The sequence below is a fragment of the Chenopodium quinoa genome, unplaced genomic scaffold, assembly GCF_001683475.1.
Source record: "Chenopodium quinoa cultivar QQ74 unplaced genomic scaffold, ASM168347v1, whole genome shotgun sequence".
NCBI lineage: Eukaryota > Viridiplantae > Streptophyta > Magnoliopsida > Caryophyllales > Amaranthaceae > Chenopodium > Chenopodium quinoa.
In genome coordinates this window covers 2,757,701-2,779,618 of record NW_018744878.1, presented here as the reverse complement: position 1 = coordinate 2,779,618, position 21,918 = coordinate 2,757,701, and the positions used below count along the sequence as shown (strand labels likewise).

The window sequence follows — 21,918 nt, the reverse complement described above, 5'->3', positions numbered from 1 at the left end:
TCTAAAAGTTTGAATGAACATTAAAATAAATGCATTCATATTAATTATTAAACTCATGATCATTTATCTATTGTTATTTATTTATATATGACGATAAACATACATCAATACATCATATATGGTGGTACATACTGCCAGAATGGGCCAATTTGGTTTCATTTCATTTGATTAAAATTTATCAGCCTAGGACATGCATGGCACAATCCTCCATCTAAACCAACATCTCTTTAAATAAAAGAGAAACCTTGGCAATTAAGTGTGTCATCTTATTGCAATATTGTTGTCCCAAAAAAATGTTAATTAGTTTTAAATTCCCCCATGATTTTGTTGCATGGATTGGGCATAGGTATGATTATGCAGAGATAGTTTTTCACCTTCTTTTGTTTTTATATATTTTTTTTCACAAGGTACAATGTTTGAACCTTGATAGAGCTTTACCTAAAATAAGGGTCTATTCACAGTTACAAAACCGAATTAAACTGATTGGACTTGAACTGAATTGACTTGGAGCTCAACTGAATTGAACTGAACTAAATAGAGCTGAAATGAATATTTTATGAGAGAAGGAAATTTGGAGTTGAGCTGAACTGAACTGATTGGAGCCGAACTGAACTAAACTGATTGGAGCTGAACTGAACTGAACTGAAATTAAGCTGAAGTGAATAAACTATAAATTAGGTTGATCTTAAATCTTTGATCATTCTTTGACAAAAAAAGGTCTATCTATTTAATCACTCAATCTTCTAGTTTTAAATTTAATAATCTGAATGTGCCATAACTTTTTCCAATGGTTACTTATAGTAACTAATCTATTTTATCTAACAACTTTACAAAAGTCAATGGGGTTGGGCGCCCTCGCTAGCCCTACCTAAGCAAGATGTTGAAATATAAAAGAAATCTTTAGTCTTGTGAAGTAGACACTCGTGGTTTTTCACTGCAACACCACAATAGCATGTACGTAGTATATTTCCTTTTAATTTTTTTAACAATTTGTTTTTCATATGAGCAACGCTGTTACGAAATTTGATCTCTAATCTCGAGTACAATCCTCAATCCTTTAATCAACTAAAATAATTTACATCTACAAAATTGTATTATTTCGTATAGTTAAATTAAGCATGACAAATAGCTCAATTGCTTGAGTATTAGTCATCATCGTACGAACTACAAAGTACAATACAAGTATAACTTTACCAAAACTGATACAATGGCTTGTTTGACATCGTTTTTGGTTTTCATTTTTTTTTTCTTTAAACAAAAATCAAATTTATAAATCAAATTAATAATGATTTAGATAAGTTTGATTAATTTTTAATTCATTATATGAGATATATCATATGATTTTGAAAAACGAAAAAACTGAAAACCGCAATGATGTCAAACAAACCCGTAATTATAAATCGAAAATTTTACCATAATGGTAAAGAAAAATTCAACGGCAGTGCCAAGTTGCCAACTGGTTTTCTTGTGGAAGGAGTACTCCCCCACTTACAAAAATTCAGCAAGAGGCGCCCAAATTCTAAAGCGTTCTAAAAACGTCGTTTCCTGTTTTTTTTTACACAACTTTCCGTCGAAAAATTTTAGGAAAGAGAAAATGGAGAATGAGGTCCACATGAAGGTCGTCAATGGCGAAAATGGATACGTCCTTGAAGATGTTCCTCATTTATCAGATTACATTCCCAATCTTCCTGTACGTTTTCCTTTTTTTTTTTTTTTTTTTGAATTTTAAATTTTGTAATTTGATTCTATTTTGTGTAATATTATGGTTGATCATTGTGAATAATTTGATGTGCTACGATTGATTGTGTTTGATTTTGAGTTGATTTAGTCAAAATTACGGGATTTATAGTTGGCATTGTGTGTAATCATGAAGATATCGTTGAAATTTGTTATTACTCATCATTCCTAACATTTGTTGAACTAATTCTCATGCAATTTAGAAACTGAATTTTGGTGCTGTTTTTGAGAATTTGAATGAAATTTTGTAATTATGGCTGATATATCATGAATTTCGGTGGATTTATTTTTTGAGGATTTGACTATTATAATGGCTAATTATATCATGGATATTTGAGTATTTTATAGGAAATTCACTGAAATGTTACGGAGTATTATATTGGGTAATTATATCATGGACTTTGGTTAATATTCTGTACAATTTAATTGATCGAGGCATGTATGGTAAGACATAAATTATCACAGGGAACGTCAATGATTGTGTAACCATCATCGAAATTATAGTGGATAGTGTTCCAACTGGATTCTGCTTCCGTTAGTGTCTGAGGGCTGGTAATGGTTTACCGTCCAATTGCTCACCTACACAGCCAATACAGATTAGCTAGCCCGGGGGTTATCCAGGAATAACCACTCCGATGCTAAAGTTAGTACCTTTGTGAGAAGAAAGTGAAAGAAGAGAGAGAAAGTGTTTTAGAGAGAGAGAGAGATTCTACCTTTGAAATGAGAATTTGTTTGGGTATTTATAGGAACGCAACCAAGCAGGTGCCACCTATACAGATAGGTGGCACACCGACCTTGGTACTAGCAGGTGCTTACGCGGCACTAAGCAGCTCTCCACGTGTCAGTGGGGCATGCCACGTTCCGAGAAGCAGCTCTCCACGTGGTAGAGACTAATGCCGGTAAGGACATGAATTATTCAATGATTAACCATTTCTTTAAACTGCAAGGCACTCTTTTACCGGCATATTATGATACTACCGGTATATCCCGTACAACTAGCCCCCCAAGTGAGGACGTGAGTAAAACTGACGTGCTCACTTGTGATGGAACACGGTGGTGGTATGTACAATGCAGCATACAAGCATGCTTAGAAAACGAAAAGAAAAATCTACGATTTGCCCCTAAGTGAGCAAAGTGACGATAGCACCTTGCTCAATAAGACATGAAAAAATCTACAATTTGCCCCCAAGTGAGCAAAGTGACGATAGCACCTTGCTCAATAAGACATGAAAAAATCTACAAATTGTCCCCCAAGTGAGCAAATTGACGATAGCACCTTGCTCAATAAGACATGAAAAAATCTACAATTTGCCCCCCAAGTGAGCAAATTGACGATAGCACCTTGCTCAATAAGACGTGAAAAAATCTACAATTTGCCCCCCAAGTGAGCAAATTGACGATAGTACGTTGCTCAATTATCGAGCAAAATGCCGACATGGCTTGGCTCAATAAGATACGAGAACCGAAAACAAGAGTGAAGACAATTTCACATATTTGAAAATTCATCCCCCAGGACTTGGCGGGAAAACGTAATAAAGTAATGGGGCATGTGTCAGTCATCGAAGTAAGTTATTTTTGAAAAGGCGTTTTATTACAGCCGTTGGATTGTATGCAGTAAATGTCACATCAACCGCTTCATTTGTACAGTATAAATAGTAAATTTCGTACTTTGACCCTTCATTTCTTTGCGAAAAAAATTTCGAAAAATTTCGACTTCACTTCGCTCGTAGTGCGCTTATATTCCTGCGATTCAAGGCTCAATTTGTCAAGGGTTTGTTCAGTTGTGTTGCGACCGGTGTTTGTAAACGGAGGACACTTAATTCCCGAGTTACGCTTTCAAGAGTTAAAATCAAAAAGAGGTAAAAAACCCTAACTTTCTTTTCGATTTCTCACTGGTTTGTGGTTAAGTAAATTTTGCGTTTATTTCATTATTTGTGAATGTCTGGTTCTGGAATGCATGCAAACATGGGTAAAGCCAATGAGGCTAAACTCTGTACACCCCTAACTTCCGTAGAAGAAAGAGAAGCTTATTACCGTCATAAGTTTCTAGCTGACGCCGAGAAAGCTTTGCGTCCTACCAACCCTGATATTCCAGAGGACATAGAGATTGCCGATGTTGAGCCTATTAGCGTTCAATATCATTTGAGGTCAAATTTGGATTTATTTAATCAATACGGCACTAATATTGACAGGATGCCGAGAACGAAACACACCAGTTATCAACGTGAGGTTGGTGAAAGCAGTAAACCTTCCGTTGATGAAGAAATGGCTGACCTTGGGTCTGAAGCTTCGGATATCCGAGAAGAAGATATCCGGTCAGTCAAAGATAGCCTAGAACGACAAGAAAGCGGGGGTGAAAGCATCGGTAACGAAGACGATGCAGATGGGTCTGAAGAGGTAGGGGAGGAGGAAGATGATGAGGGTGAGAACAGCGAGACCGACGAGGAAATTGCTACAGATTTCAACCTTGCTGCTCAGATTGCAGAAGAGGAACGTCTTGACGAGGAATACGACTCAGATGATTCGAAGTATCTGGAACCTCAAGAAATTCCCAGCAGCTATGAAATAACTGAGTCAGTTGTGGATCCGGTATGGTTGCAGACAGCCACCGAAAAGGATTATTGCCAACATGGCAAACGCTTCTACCGTCTCCCTGATGGTTACGAACTGAGACTACCAAGTAACGGTCAAACGGCTTTGGACTGTCCTGCCGGGCACATTGTTGTGTATGCAAAACATTTAGAGTTTGGTTTACGGTTTCCACTCCATCATTACATCGAAAAAATATTCAGGGCTTGGAATGTTTCAATTGCACAGTTAACGCCTCCGACCATTCGAAATATTGTGTCTGTTGTCTGGGTTATGATATTTATGGACTTTCCCCTTACCCTGAACTTATTCCGGAGATTACATTGGATAAAAAGAGATAGTCAGTCATCCGGATGGTGGTCCCTTTTTACCGCTCCCGGTAAATGCACAGTGTGGCCAAAATTGACCAGTTGCAAGAACTGGAAGAATGAATTTTATTTTATGAGTGTGCCTGACGATTTTACCGTCCGTAGGACTTTTCATCATCCACACAGCATGTTCGAGACCATACGGTCGAGAGCGTTAGGACCGATGGAGAAAAAAGCTTTTAAATGGTTTAATTGTACATATGTTAGAGCCGGTAAGAAGAATAAAGTCGTTCCGGGGGTGTGGTTGCCCCATTGTAATTATATACTGGGCAACGCCCCTCTGTCTCATGTCGGTCTCGTCCATACCGATGCATTTGGTATGGAAATGTTATTAAATTATATACATGTATTTAAATTTATCTTTACTGTGCATGTACTTTGCCTCTGAAAAACATTTCGATAAGTACCTTGCCTATTTTCCCTCTTACTGTACCTAAACACATTATATATATATATATTAATTTTTGCGTTTTCGTTTTTATTTTTATGTTAAGTTTACCTTTATAATGTCTATTTTTGACGTTTCTTATCGGGTATGTCTCTCGTCAGGCATTGAGAAACTCGACTTCAGCCGACTAGGCTTGCATCCTGACGGGCGAGTGAAACAACAGTGCCCCGATCGGCCGAAAAAGTCATACGACACTCTCCCCGCCTTCGCCACCAGAGCCAGTAAAAGAAAAAGAACCAGAGTACAGGACATGGCTCCTACCGACCGTGCTACCAAACCTCGCACCCTAGCTGTGAAAAGGGGTGGAGGAAATGCGTCGAAGAGGACATCTGAGTCCTCCGGCCGAGAACAACAACAACAAAAAAACAAAAACATCATGACAATGAGGCAGCATCCCTCGAAAAGAATGCACAAGGGAACTGGCCGGAAGGGGTCGTTAACTTGGAAGATGAGACCGAAACCTAGCCGCTGAAAAAACTGACGTTCACCTTAGGGGCCAAAACAGGCCAGCTGGCCAGCATCGACAAGCCTCCTCCCAAGGAGACTCCGGTGGTCATCCCGACGCGCTCTGGCGGTCTCGTCAAGGGCGCTTTCGTCCCTGCTCTTGTCAGTGATTTCATCGAGATTCCGCACGTCAGAATCCCGAAAGGAGTTGCTGAGGAGTTGGCTGTACCGGTCGGTGCTGCCGGTGACCCATGGCATCCCCGAATCAATGTTAATCGTGGGGAGTCGGTTCTCAGTGACGACCCTAGCACTGGCGGGAGCATGGGGTGGAGAGTGCTGAAGGACTTGGCAACTCCAGCCGACAGGCCATCCAATCGCATCGCTGCTCCCTGTGGCCAGCTTATGAACAATATGCTCCGGGTAAGACATTATCATTACCTTTAGATACCTATCATTCCTACGTTATAAAATAATGTTTACTAACGACAATTTCTGTTATCGTCAATTAGACCGTCAACTCTGCTGTCGAGGTGGTACACATGTACCAGCATTATCAGCGCGCCGCCGATAATGCCGAGACCAGGCTGAAGAAGGCTGACGACGCTTGCAAGGTCGTCGTGAAGGAGCGCGACAAGGTTATATCTGATGTGAAGACCCTGCAGAAGCGAGTGTCTGACCTAAACAGGAAGCTGACGGACCAGGAGCTGTTGCAAAAGAAGGTAGCGAGCCTGGAGCAGAGCCTGAAGGACGAAAAGGAGGCTAAGGCACAGCTGGCCAGCCAAGTTAGTTGAGAAAATGGAGCGCGACAAGCCGGGAATCAGGCGCCGAGCCGTTAATCGGTTCCTGCAGACCGACCTTTACGCCAACTGGTTGACCGGTATACTGCCGGCTGGGTCTCTGCGCATCGTTGCGTGTGCAAAGCGGAGGGGTGGGATTCGACGAAGTGGCAGGCCGTCGAGAGGGCTTTTAACGAAGAGATGAACCACTCTCCTACCAGCTATGAGAGTGAGTACTTTGACGAGCTCCCCCCGCATGCTGTGATAACAAACCTAGACCCACGCGAGTTGCCGGAAGTGGAGTTTGATGACGCCTTTATCAATAGTCCTGTTACCACTCATGCTGGTGAAGATGGGTTTGCCGGTCCCTCCAATAAAGAAGCTGAGAAAGAGTCTGTTAATGCAGCTGAACCAACCAAGGAGGCCGACAAGATTTAATCAGGAGGGCAGTCATCTCTGGGTTACAATGTTTATGCTTGTCTGTACCCTTTTCCATGTCTTTAACAATTACACCTGTCTGTATTATGCAACAATTTTTCTTTTGATTGTTTAAATATTGTACTTGCGTGTCTGTACTCGTTACCATTATTTCTAATCAGCTTTATTTACTTCCTTACCATATTACTTTGTTTTATGAATCGTGTTTTAGTTATTCCTTGATTTTTAACACGAATGTACGTTTTTCGGCATTTCAAAATTACATTTCTCGGTATTTCTAATCGGTGTTTTCAAGATACACCTGACCAATAATTAACAAAATTTTGGAAAATCAAAGAATGCATTCAACTTTGTTATCGGTGTTTTCAAGATACACCTTACCAATAATACTCCCCGAGTTTTTCGGCAGGATTTATTCGTAAACAAATTCTGGGAAAACTCTGTAATGCTTGTGTTGAACATCGGATATGAAACATACCGAGATAAAGTATCCAACCTTTGTCAGGCTGAGCAAAGGCAGTGGATCAGACCGCACTTTCAACTCCCCTTGAGGTCCATTATTATCTTATTTTATTATTCTTCCCTCACTTGAACGACCGAGTCAGCTAGCTAGGCTGTGATCAGATCGTATCGAAAGTAGGTAATGCGATTGTATTTTATAAGTGTTGAAACAGGTTACAATACTAATAAATGCCGAGAACATACGTATGACAACATGTCATCAAAATTTATACTAAGTAAAATAGAACACACATTTCACATGAAATATTTCTTTAATACACTAGCGTTCCAAACATTTTTCAAGGGAACACCTTCAAGGGACATTAGCCGATAAGACCCTTGTCGAAGTGTTTCGTATATTTGGTAAGGCCCTTCCCAGGTTGCAGTAAGTTTACCCTCTACGTTTCCTTTGCCGGTTGCGGCCGTTCTGCGCAGAACTAAATCACCGTCTTCCATGGGCCGATAATTGACGCGCCGGTTATAAGCGTGGCTCATTCGGTTTTTGTATGTCGCAGATTTTATGGCAGCTGTCAACCTTGCTTCTGGTAGAAAATCCAATTGCTGTCGGAGCAACAAATCATTTTGACTTTCGCAGAAGTGTTGTACCCGAAAAGAAGGTAATCCCACCTCCGCCGGAACCACTGCCTCTGAGCCGAAAGCGAGGTTGAAAGGAGATTCCCCCGTAGTTTCTCTTGTTGTCGTACAGTTCGCCCACAAAATCTCGGGTATCAGATCTGCCCACAAGCCTTTAGCGTCTTCTACTTTTTTCTTAACTGCCCCTAGTATCTGCTTGTTAGCGGCCTCAGCTTGGCCATTTGACTGCGGGTGACATACTGCCGCATACGCAAACTTTACTTTGTATATGCTTAGAAAGTTCTTTACCGGGCTACAGTCAAATTGTGATCCGTGATCAAACACCATTGCTGTCGGCAACCCGAACCGCGTAAAAATGCTTTTCCAGATAAACTTTTTTACCTCATTCGCTGTAATCTTTGCTACCGGTTCTGCTTCTATCCATTTTGTGAAGTAGTCTATCCATACAATAAAAAACTTACGGCCACCTGTTGCCGATGTAAACGGCCCTATAATGTCCATCCCCCACTGAGCAAACGGTATTGGGTTAAGAATAGGTGACAAATCATTGGGAGGTTGATTAATTACCGGCCCGTACTTCTGGCATTTATCACATTTTTTCGCGTATTCCATGGTATCTGCATTCATTGTTGGCCAATAGTAGCCTCGTTTCATTGCTTCCAAGGACATTGACCGACCCCCCGCATGATTACCGCAATCACCCTCGTGTATTTCTTCTATCAGTCTTGCCGACTCATAAGCCGTTATACACCTTCGCAGCGGTAACGAAAACCAGACACTGTCTTTCTGGACCTTTCTTGCCTCCGTCTTGCCGGCAGGAAGGGCATTATGTATTTTGTAAGCCAAGATATCATCATACCATTCTCGTCCCGCAGTTGTACAACATACGTCCTTAGGAGGTTGTTCATCAATACTTCTTTCTTTCAAAATCTCTACCATAACCGTCCTTTCTAAGTCATTGAAGCTTGAACTTGCGAGTTTAGCCAAGGCGTCTGCCTGTGTGTTCATTGCTCGAGGAACCAACTTTATTTCGAAATACTCCAGACCAGACGCAACACTCTTGAGTTTTGCCAAATATGCCGTCATGCTTGGCTCTCGAGTCTCGTAAGTGCCATTGAACTGATTTGCTACTAATTGCGAGTCAGTTGTCATCTCAATACGCCTTGCCCCCGCAGATATGCATAACTGTATTCCTGCCAACGCTGCTTCATATTCTGCCTCATTATTCGAGGCTTTGAACTTGAACTTAACGGCATACTCGAAAACATCTCCCTGGGGAGAGATCATAATTACTCCAGCTCCTGAGCCGGTTGAAGTAGAAGAGCCGTCAACGGATACCTTCCATGTGCCGATAACATCCTCCTCTTCATAATAGGACGTTTCCACAATGAAGTCAGACAAAGCCTGGGCTTTAATTGATACTCTTGGTTTATACGCAATAACATACTCGGACAGTTCAATAGCCCATTTAAGTAGTCGGCCAGACGTTTCCATCTTCTGCAAAGATTTCTCTAACGGCTGATTCGTTAAGATATCAATTGCATGTGCATCAAAATAAGGGCGCAACTTTCGTGCGGCCACAACTACTGCGCGATCTTTTCTACTAACGGGTACCTTCTCTCGGCAGCATTTAAGACGTGGCTCACGAAGTAAATTGGCAGTTGTGTTTTTTGCCGCTCTACCAGGAGCATCGCCGCTACCGTCTTTGCCGACGCGGAGATATAAAGCTGTAATATTTCTCCTTGTTCTGGCCTTGCAACGGTGGGTAAGGACCTCAAGTGATTTTTCACAGCCTGAAACGCCTTGGATTGGTCCTTCCCCCATTCAAACAGCTTGTTCTGACGCAAGATCACAAAGAACGGTAAGGCCTTATCAGCTGACTTGCTGATGAATCTCGTTAACGCGGCCATTCGACCAGTGAGCCTCTGTATATCTTTTATGCACTTTGGTTCTGGTAAACTAAGAATCGCCTCAATCTTATCGGGGTTGGCGTCTATCCCCCTTTCGCTCACCATGAAACCGAGAAACTTTCCTGACCGCACGCCGAACACGCACTTCTCTGGGTTTAACTTCATCCGGTAACGCCGAAGTGTCTCGAAAGTTTCTCTCAAATCAGCGACGTGGTCTGTAGCCAAACGGCTTTTCACAATTGAATCATCCACATATACCTCTACATTTCTTTCTTTCTGGTTCGCAAATACCTTGTCGATCAGCTTCTGGTACGTAGCCCCTGCATTTCTCAATCCAAACGGCATAGCCTTGTAGCAGAAAACTCCGGAGTCGGTAATGAATGCCGCCTTGGTTCGATCCGGCTCATATAAGCTGACCTGATGATATCCGGAGAAAGCGTCCATGAAGCTCAATAGCGCGTGACCGGAGGTTGAATCTACCAATCTATCTATCCTCGGCAAGGGATAGCAATCTTTCGGGTAGGCTCTGTTCAAGTCTGTAAAATCCACGCACATTCTCCATTTCCCTGACGGCTTCCTCACCATAACCACATTTGCTAACCATTCGGGGTATGTGCAAGGTTCGATAAACCCTGCCGCTAGCAACTTATTCACCTATGACCGAATAGCCTCCATTTTCTCTGTTGAGAAGTTCCTCTTCTTCTGTCGAACAGGTCTTGCCCTCCTGTCGACATTTAGCTTATGTACTATGACGTCGGGATGTATCCCAGGCATCTCGTCTGCCGAGAAAGCGAACACGTCAGCACTTTCTCGCAACAATTCTACCAAATGGCAGCGTGTGTCGACATCCATATCGGATCCGACACGCACTACCCTACCGGGAACTCCAGGCTGCAATTCGATCTCTACAGTTTCGCCTCCTGGGGAAGGACGTGGCGCAGTTACCGGCCGGGTATCAAAATTTTCCATAGCCAAGTCATGTGTAGAGGGAATTTGTTCTCGCTTGGCGGGTGTCTGTTCACAAGTTGGCTGTCGGCCTGGCTGCTTCAGCGCCGATACATAACACTCTCTTGCCATAGTTTGACTACCCCGTACGCGTTCTGTCGTTCCCGCGTTGGATACATACACCATCGTCAAGTGGTACGTTGAGACCACAGCTTGCATGTCATGAATTAGAGGCCTGCCGACAATGGCGTTGTAAGCGGATGGCACATCAATCACCAAAAACTCCGCCATAACGTCTCTTACTGCCGGACCCTCTCCCATTCGAACCTGAAGAACAATACTACCTTCAGGTCTTACCGTCGACCCGTTGAAACCTATCACGGGATAGGACACTGGCGTCAAGTATTTTCGGCCAATCCTCATGGCATCAAAAGCCCTAGCAAACAGGATATTTGCAGAACTTCCGCCGTCAACGAGTGCCCGCTTGATATCTGCTCCATTTGCCGTCAATATCAGCACCAACGGATCATCATGAGGGTAAATTACTCCCTTAGCATCCTCTTCCGAAAAAGATATCGAAAGCATGGAAGAAGGCCGAGGTCGTTCCTCTACGCTCAAAGCGTTCACTAGGTGCCGGTATTCCGACAAACTCTTCTTGGCCCCGCTTACGGAACCTCCATATACTGGCCCTCCCGTAATAACGTCGATTGTTATTTTACGCCCTGTCGGATTACCTCCCTGTCTAGATGTTTCCGCATGATTCTGTCTGTAAGTATCATCTTGCATTGATGGATCTTCCTGCTTTCGGTACTCGATTTGTCTAGGCTGTGAATTTTGCTGTCGACTGGGACCTACCTGGGTACGGTACTGGGATAATCGCCCCTTCCTTATGAGATCTTCAATGTTCTCTTTTAACTGAACACATTCTTCGGTGTAATGACCAACGTCTCTATGAAACATGCAATATTTCTTCACGTCCCGACCCTTCGTTATCATCGGTGCCGGTCGACTCCAATCCTCTCTATTCTGGTTTATTGAATATATTGCCGCTCTCGGGGTGTTTAGCTGCGTATAACTACTATAACGACCCAATCCCCGTGTCGGCCTTCCGGATCTCTGTCGGCCTTGCGGCAGCGCCCTGTTTATCCCACTCATCTGAGAATTCGAGCTATTATCATTTTGCCTTTTGGAGGGCTCTGCCGAGGAAAGACTTCCGCGACATATATTTTTTGAAGTCGTTGTCATCCAGCCCATTCATCAATGCCATCATGGCAATTTCTTGCTGCAATTTTGGTATAGTGTTAGCCTCGTTGTTGAAGCGTCTAATGAAATCCCTGAGCGACTCATCCTTTCGTTGCCGAATAGCCATGAGCTCGCCAGATGTCCTTTGTCTCGCACTATTACTTATGTACTGACCTGTGAACAACTCCACCAGGGTCTCAAAGCAGTCAATTGATCCCGGCTCTAAATTGGAGAACCAATCCGAAGCTGAGCCGATAAGAGTCGTAGGGAAAACTTTACACCACACAGCATCGGTGTCGGTATATAGCAACATGTGACTTTCAAACGCAGCCACATACCGCTTTGGGTCCCCCTTACTGTCATACGTACAGGACGACATCTTTATTTTCTCCATTTGTTGGTCAAGTACCTCTTGTGTGAATGGAGATATTCTGGGCCTGATGATCGCCCTGACTGCCCGCCTTTCCAAGCCACTAGAGACCTCGTGCCGGTAAGAACCTGAATCCCCTACCTGGGCGCTTTGTGTGAGTTGGCGCTCGATCGGTATGGTTTCTCGGCCCCGGTTTCTTGACGGTTGTTGCTGTCCCGCCTGATTGAACTGACTCTCCAAGTTCACTATCAGCGGCTTTATCGGTACCTCATCCCGCATTCCCCCTGCCGCTAACTCGGCTTCCTTTCTTTTCTTAGACATAGCCCGCATGACCTTGGCCGTTATCTCTAGCTCCTCCGGGGTAAACCCTTCCAGGGGATCTGGGGTTAATGCTCTACTACGGTCAGGTGTTACGGGTCTGTTCATTGTGTTACCGTGAAGGAGATGAGTTTCATCTTCGACCATGATTTCTGGTAGCACGGTTTTATTGCCGTTGTCATATTGCCGGTTATCAACTTCAGGCACCAGTACTAAAGTTTCCTTACTTCCTTTCATGACTGTGAGAGGTCCTTTTGGACGATAGAAGTTTCCCCTCCTTCTAGCGCCAATTGTTCCAACTGGATTCTGCTTCCGTTAGTGTCTGAGGGCTGGTAATGGTTTACCGTCCAATTGCTCACCTACACAGCCAATATAGATTAGCTAGCCCGGGGGTTATCCGGGAATAACCACTCCGATGCTAAAGTTAGTACCTTTGTGAGAAGAAAGTGAAAGAAGAGAGAGAAAGTGTTTTAGAGAGAGAGAGATTCTACCTTTGAAATGAGAATTTGTTTGGGTATCATAATTAGGAGGTTTTTTGGTCACATTATAGAGAATTCATGATATGAGACATTTGATCACGAGAAAGTATAAGTGCATAATAGTTATTGGATTATTGCACCTTCTAACATTCCGAAATGTTCCCTATATTTTTAGAGTGAATTTGTTAATGATCTTAAAAGCACCCTTTAAATGATCAATATGTCCCTTACAATGTTTGTTATGCATCTAATTAGCATCTATCTTCTGTTTTTTCGACTGTAGGATTAAGGGCGTGCTCCAATGCTGGTATGGGTTTTTACTTTTTAGTGTTGCTAGTTTAAACGTTGCAATGTTTGTGAGGGGGCTCACAAGAGATTGCTTTTGTTATGCATCTTAGCATCTATCTTCTGTTTTGTTGACTTTAGTATTAAAAGTGTGCTCCAATGCTGGTACGGGTTTATAATGTTGCTAGTTTAAAGGTTGCAACGTTTGTGAAGGGTCTCACAAGAGGTTGCTTTTGTTATGCATCTTAGCATCTATCTTCTGTTTTGTCGACTGTAGGATTAAAAGTGTGCTTTAATGCTGGTACGGGTTCATAATGTTGCTAGTTTAGAGGTTGCAATATCTGTGAGGGGGCTCACAAGAGGTTGCTACTTAGTGCACTATAAAGTTTCCACTATGTAAAGTCTCACAATGTAGTGGAATATTTGTAAGTAGTTATGTGTACTGTGCTATCCTTTTTACTAGCGAGGATGGTGCTTTTCTTAAATGAGTTTTTCTATAGCATACCTATATAACAAAAAAGCCGTTGGTATGCCAAATTTTGAGGAAAATACATCTGTCTCTCTTGACAATAGTTTCTTTTTCCTTTGGGGAAAATTGATGCTAGATTGATTGTATTATTGTATGAGTAAGCTAATGCTTGAACAACTATTGCACAGCCCTAAACATCAAGCTTTTTTCAAAGTATAATGGTTAAAGTGAGAATTATAATTATTGAATGTGGGGGTTTCAATTTTTAATCACAAGGAGTCCTATGTTCAACCATTGTGCATAATTTGGACTGTGAAGGAAACTTCAAAATTCATATTTCTGTGTTAGGTATAGAAATCCGAATCATATATGAAACATAACTGAAATGATAATAAAAATTAAAAAATATAGCAAGGTTTTGTTGTGGTTAATCTACAGCACAGTGAGATGCTTGATTGTAAATGCTATAGATTTGTTTGCCTATGGCTTTATGTTATTGTTTTGTACTTATAGTCAGATTTTCTTATTTTACTTGCATGTTTTACCTTGTTTGCAGACCTACCCCAATCCTTTACAAGATAATCCTGTCTATTGAGTTGTTAGGTAAGCCAGTTCCTTGCTAATGGCTCCTTTACAAATGAAATTTTTTACCAAGCTTGGGTTGATAAGCTATTGATCTCTCTTTCTCTCTCTCTCTCTCTCTTTTCTCCTTCCAGGCAATATTTTGTTCATGAGGATGATACGGTGATACAGAAGGTATTCCCCGTATATATATTTGTCACAATGTCACATAGCCATAGCAGTTTATATATGTACATTTTCCATTGCAGAGTATGTTCTGATATTTTCCAGACAGCGTGCAAGTGATTTGTACAATATGTTAGGATGAGGTCTTGAAAATTAATACGGAATGTTGGTTTTTGTTTAAAAAAAATTAGTAACAGAAGAGCTACTAGCTTAATTTTTAGTTTTCCTTTTCTAGGTAGTAGTTCACAAGGATTCGCAAAGGGGTATACATTTCAGGCGTGCAGGTCCAAGGCAGAAGGTACAGTCTCTTATGCCTGTTATGTAGATGCTGTGGGAGTAATTTTCTGGATGTCATAAAAAAATCAAAACCTTTTCATAGCCCAGGTGTACTTTAATTCTGGTGAAGTGCATGCGTGCATTGTGACATGCGGAGGTCTTTGCCCTGGACTTAACACTGTCATCAGAGAAATTGTCTGCGGCCTCTACCACATGTATGGTGTCAGCAAAGTTATTGGAATTAATGTAAGTATGATAAGTCTTTTGTAAGTTACGGTGATTTTCCAATCTTCATGTCATCATAGCATGATTATCAGTTGGTTTGATTCTTCTGTATTTTATGGTATCATGTTTATAGCCCTAACCAGGTAAAGGAGCAAAAAAGGAAACAAAACTAGATATGATTGAACATTTGTGGCTGTATGGTGCTGAAAAAATCATAGATAATATGAATTTTGCTTCAAGAGCTAAGATCCTTTGTAACTGGCTTGCTGCATCATTTTTTTTATTGAGTTTATGTCCAACAATTTGGATTTACTACATATGTTTTTTTTTTTATCCTTTGATACGCGATATAAATGCTTGCAATATAAATTAGATGCCTGAACCTGGTGTGGCAGTTTTGTGGTTTTGATATGAGTCTTTTCTTTGGAAAATAGAGGGTGTGAAACTCTTTATCTATATCAACTGCTTTAATCATTCGGTGTCTTAAATCTGCGGTAAGTTTGTAAGCATACTTTGCTAATAAGGAGATTATTTTTTCATTCATTTTTGTGTTTTTCTTCTTTCATGAATGCTGAATTTTGTGTTGTTGTTAATATGGGGTTCCTTTTTTAAAGTATTAAGTGTTATTGAACAATTAGAATCAACTTATGGAATACTTATTCTGACACTCTCTAAAAATTCTTTTAATCATGGTCATTATGCATCCAGTGTGTTGAAACTTTGTGTTTTTTGTGCTCATGAATGATGTACTTGTATCTGTTACTGATCTTATCATCTGACAAAGTGAAATACATTCTTTAGGGAGGATATAAGGGTTTTTATGCTAAAAATACTATTCCTTTCGACCCTAAGTTTGTCAATGACATCCATAAGCGCGGTGGTACAGTGATTGGAACTTCTCGAGGTGGTCATGATACCAAAAAAATAGTTGATAGCATTCAAGACCGTGGAATAAACCAGGTATTAAGTGATAATATGCTTTTCTTGTAAGCTTAATTGCATTTACTAGGTCGGAGGTCCTTTGTGATACATTTTGTGGTGCTAAGCTAACGTGTCTTTGAACTATTCAGGTTTACATAATTGGAGGTGATGGGACACAGAAAGGAGCAGCTGTGATCTATGAGGTACCATTTATTAGTGACAAAGGCTTATTTGTTAAGTATGTCAATTATTAAATGGTGGCATCTTTAGATAGCAAACTGGAATTCTGTTATTTACTTATTTTATCTTCTTTATAATAACAAAAGTTTAAACATTTGATAAATGATCTCCGATGTTCTAGTCACCCATATGTAATGCCAATAGGATGATAAAAATTGTCTGGCATGATATATATTTTCTTTAAAATAGTTTAAGATATAACTAAATGGCATGGTATGATAGCCTTGTTGATTCTGTTCAGATTTTGACTAATGTGTATTAAAGATGCTTATTGATGTATGCCCGAAATATTATTGCTTTCTGATATATGTAATTATGCAGGAAATTAGACGACGAGGCCTGAAAGTTGCAGTTGCTGGAATCCCTAAAACGATTGATAATGACATTCCGGTACTTAGCAGCATTTTGAACTCATTCTATTGTTTTCTAGCTGGTATATGTGTCTTATTTTTAGATGTTGGTTTTATTGAATAATTGAATATGATTGCTTTGGCTTATGCCTTATGGAGTTATGGTTTGTCCTTTCCAGGTTATTGATAGGTCTTTTGGCTTTGATACTGCTGTAGAGGAAGCTCAACGTGCAATAAATGCTGCCCATGTAGAAGCTGAAAGCATGGAGAATGGTATTGGTCTGGTGAAATTGATGGGCCGCTACAGTGGTTAGTTATCTCTTTTTTATTGAAATTATTTGACTTATAATGGAAAATTTTGTGTGCTTGAAATACTGAAAAGTTAGTATTTGCAAGTCTCTTTTCCTGGTATGGTGGTACCTCTCGATCTGTTTGTGTATTTAAGCTTTAGCAATCATCTTGGTATAAGATTTGCTACTAGGATCATTTATCTGCTGTTATATCATACTACGTTTTTTTTTGCTCACTTGTGCCTTATTTAATCACCTAAGCAAGATTGTTCTGATTAAGAACCTTGTATATCAAGCTGATCATTAAAGGAGGTTCTCCAAATTATGTAGGGATTTTCTTTCTCCAAGGTTCTTTGAGTAAGTCAATCCCGAGTTAAGTAAACTAGTAAAGTAAACTGTGTATAAAATGTTCAACGTGACCACTGCCTACTAGACATAAGACTAGTGAAACACATGTTTATTTTCAGGCTCTTGTACTTTTATAATGAGGCATTATAATTAATAATTATAATGTTGATCCTGTTCATTAATCAGTCTTCTTTCTTGCATCCTTTTTTGAGTTTTAAGAGGATGCTTTTTGAAATCATTCATGCTCATTTGTCTAGTTTAAATATTTCTTGTATTAGGAGCATGCTCAAATAATTCCTGTGTCATTTAGCAGTTGTTGGAAACATTTATATATAATCAAAATCGATCATTGACAGTGGCTTAACTCTGTTTCTTTCCCTCTCTCTTACTTCTCTTCACGGAGTTGTTTTCTAATCGCAGGTTTTATTGCAATGTTTGCAACTCTAGCTAGTCGAGATGTTGATTGTTGCTTGATTCCCGAGTCACCTTTTTATCTTGAAGGCAAGGGTGGGCTTTTTGAATACATTGAGAAAAGACTCAAAGAAAATGGGCATATAGTCATCGTAATTGCTGAAGGAGCTGGGCAGGAGCTCTTATCACAAAATTGGAATGAGAAAGATGCTTCAGGGAACAAGTTGCTGAAAGATGTTGGCCTGTGGATGTCACATAAAATTAAGGTTTGTATCTTCATGTTATCCACACTATTGGAACATGTGTGCTAAAAAAGGTTACATTTTTTGGCTAATTTAACATGATTAGGTAACGTATTGCGATGTTATACTTATCTCACGTATTGAAGCGAGTATGTATTAGGTAGGTAGCCCTAGATATTCATATGGAGCATGCCCACATGCCATGCAATGTTTTTGATGAATTTCAATCATGTTTCTTTGAATTTTACAAAGCCATTCTATAATTGTCGTGTTTTCAGCTTTGGTGCTTGCATCACATTATGATTTCTCTTCTTAATTAACTTAAATACTCGAGGGACTAGTTCTTTGCTAATTTGCTAAGTTGTGAATCGCTAGAACTTCTTTTTGATACCTGATTTTATTTTGCTAGATTTAACTTTGTTGAATGCTACTTAGTGAAATGATGAAAACTCTTTAAAATCTGTTTATGACTTTATTGCCATGTTTTAAAATTATCGAACCTTGTGTGATACTGATCTTGCATAAATGGATCAGTGTAACAGATGAGACTGTGAGAGTACTTTAATTGTTTTCAAATTGTACTAGTTATATTAATTTCAGTTATGCCTATAATGCATGTGTATTGAGAAGTAGTGAAATAACTTCTATTATGATGAAAGGATTATGCTAAATCTTCTAGATTCTTAATGTTTCCTGTTTATGACTGTAGGAACATTTTACGCGAAATAAAATGGTTCTAAATCTAAAATATATAGGTCAGTAATCTGGTTTTTGTATACTTCATTATTTAGGGTATAGTCCATTCTGAAACAGTTTAAGAAAGAACTACAGAAAGGAAAATGACTCGAGCTAGTTGTTTGCAGATCCTACCTACATGATCCGTGCTGTTCCCAGTAACGCATCTGATAATGTATATTGCACACATCTTGCTCAAAGTGCTGTACATGGAGCTATGGCAGGATTTACAGGATTCACAGTTGGGCTTGTTAATGGAAGGCAAACGTATATTCCTTTCAATGTGAGTTCTGTATTTAGTATATGACCAGTGTTTCTCCAAATTCAGAAACTTGGATTTAAATGAAAACTTCTGCGCATATTAAGTGGCTCCAATTTTCTTTATTTTCCTTAAATGAGGCCAAATTTCAATTTTTTCAGTGCATTTTAACCTTGGCCTCATTTAAGTAAAGATGGTTGCATAGCTAACTTGGTTACCCCAAGTGGCTAGCTCTTTTCCACCATACAAAAATCCGCATAGAATTTTAGCTATAGTTTCTCTAGGATGACATATGCTGCCTTGAATTGTATGCAGCGCATCACTGAGCAACAGAATCAGGTTGTTATAACCGATAGGATGTGGGCTAGGCTTCTTTCATCGACCAATCAACCAAGCTTCTTGGGGGCCATAGAAGTTGCCAACGCCAAGGAAAATGAGAATGCTGCTCAGTCATCGGAGGGAGATAACTGCAAAAACAATTCTGCGGAAGAGGACAGTGTTGCTAAGTCACTGGAGGGAGAGAGCTGTAAAAACGATTCTGCAGAAGAGAGTGCTGCTCAGTCATCTACGGTAGAGAACTGTAGAAACAATTCTGCAGTAGAGAAGAGTGTTGCTCAGCCATCAAAGGGCGAGAACTGTAAAGGCAATGCTGTGGAAGAGGAGAGTGTTGCTCAGCCATCGAAGGGAGAGAACTGCAAAGGCAATGCTGTGGAAGAGAAGAGTGTTGCTCAGCCATCGAAGAGAGAGAACTGTAAAAACTAAAAACAATTCTGTACATTCTTCATGCATGACACAATAACAGAATCCTGTACTTCAGCTTGTGTCAAATCCTAATTCTTTGAGTCACTTAGATTGAATAAGTCTTTTTTTTCTTCTTCTTTTCCCATTTGGTAGGTAAGAAATCTAAGAAGAGGCTAGGAATGAAATCCAAGACAATGTGCTTTTGTCTTCCTGCTCGGTGATTTTACGGTCTCAATGGGATTTTTGCTAAAGGTTGAGCCCAGCTTCTCCTACCAATGCCATTATCTTCGAAATCAGTGAAGTTGTATACATCTTTTGATTTCAGTACAACAATTGTTCCAAACAAAACTTAGTGTCTTGAAAAGGGTGTGGGAGTTGGAAAGGCTGTAGGATCGGAGTATTGATGAATAATGATTTATTATACGAAGTATATGTTAATGTCGATTTTTGTCTTGTGGATGAGGAGAATTTGTATAAATTTCAAAGTGAATAAAACAGATGGAACCTACAATTTGCTCTCTAGTCATAAATCTATGTATATATTGTTATTGTTTGATACAATGTAATTATGAGACCCAACTGTCAATATCTACAATCTTGTCTACTTAGCAATCAAGTTATGAAAGTTGCTGAACTTAAATGATGATATAGCGGTTTAAGTTTTCTGACCATGAAAACATTGAACTTTTTTGTAGCGCGTAATATTGTACATGGTCTATTATATGCAGGTTCTAAGGCATTGAGAAAATGGTGATGGATTAAGAGTCTGTTCTCATACGTTTATTTTCAGCTCAGCTAAGTTCAGTTCAGGTCAGTTCAGCTCAGCTCAGTTCAGTTCAGTTCAGCTCCTAATTTCCTTCTCTTATAAAATACTCAGTTCAGTTCAGTTCAGTTCAACTAATTTCAGTCTATTAGAACAGGCCCTAATTTAAACAACAGGGTTATGTGCTATACCACACCTATCATGGTTTTGAAAAGGAATGCAACTTGAAGAAGAAAGACACCCTTTTATAACTATTATGGTGCATTACCAATTCTTCTAAGAGATTCAATAGTTCAATTCATATATATTGCATATTTGCATGACCTTCATGCACGCTATTATGACAAATATGGCACATGTATGACACATGCTTTGTATCTATAACTATTACTCCCTCCGTCCCCTTTTGATAGTCCCTTATGGGATTTTTTCACGGAAATTAATAAACACAAATAAGAATAGTAAAAGTATATTGAAAAAGTAAATTAACATTGGGTATGCAAAAAAGTAGAGAGAGAGAAAGTAATAAAAGTATATGGGAAAACAAAATTTACATGGGAAAGTTAAATTTGCACAAATATTATTGCAAATTGGAGGGAATTTTGGTAAAAAATAAATATTAATGGTTGTTGGAAAAAACAAATGGGGTGAACATTTTGGGACTAAAATTTGCCCATAAGGGACTATCAAAAGGGGACGAAGGGAGTATATACTAAAGTCAAACACAGGAATAACACCGGTTATCTCTTGGATAAAAATTTTCCCTACAATTTTGTTATTTTTTTCAAAAGCTTCTCAATCTTCATCAACACTATTGCAATAATAAATACATAATACAAAATAATAACTTTGGATATTATTACATAAGAAAAAAATTAAGTGACTAGCTAAGAGCTTGTTTGGCATCAGTTTTGATTTTCAGTTTTCTATTTTTTTTTAAATCAAAAACAGGAAACAAGAAAAAGGTGTTTCCACTTTTCTGTTGTCAGTTTTCAAAATTATCATAATTTTAATAATTTTATATAATTTTTTATTCATTATGGGACACATATCATATACTTTTAGAAAACAAAAAATCAAAAAACAGAAAACCACAGCAATGCCAAACGAACCCTAAATAACTATTTTTTCAATTTTGGTATAAAATGTGTTCAATAAAATGTACTACTTTACATACTGAAAATATGTAACTTTGTGATTGATTAGTAATTATTTTTATGTATTAGTCATGTTAATCGTGTATGTAATAATCCCTTATTTTTCTTTTGTATGATACAATCTTCTTCTGATTTTGTAATTACAATATTTTTTTAGCTTATTTTGCAATTAGATTTACGAGTACCTAGACATAAATTTTGTTAATTAAATATTAGTGTGATTAATAATAAATAGTGAAGATTATTATGTGTGGCACAGCCACACGGAGCCAGTATCACTAAAAGCGTTAAAAATAGAAC

General features: G+C 39.5%; 1 protein-coding gene across 1 annotated transcript; it reads left to right on the top strand.

The window, feature by feature from the left end:
• The first annotated feature begins 1,381 nt into the window (after window positions 1-1,381).
• On the top strand, window positions 1,382-20,298 carry LOC110705518 (ATP-dependent 6-phosphofructokinase 3-like). Its single transcript, XM_021883404.1, is given in 13 exon segments — window positions 1,382-1,690; window positions 14,470-14,516; window positions 14,630-14,669; window positions 14,896-14,958; window positions 15,045-15,182; window positions 15,963-16,121; window positions 16,232-16,285; window positions 16,644-16,712; window positions 16,852-16,981; window positions 17,731-17,987; window positions 18,673-18,718; window positions 18,827-18,981; window positions 19,273-20,298. Coding segments are annotated over 13 exon segments (1,878 nt in total). The 5' UTR covers window positions 1,382-1,417; the 3' UTR covers window positions 19,720-20,298.
• The last annotated feature ends 1,620 nt before the right edge of the window (window positions 20,299-21,918 follow it).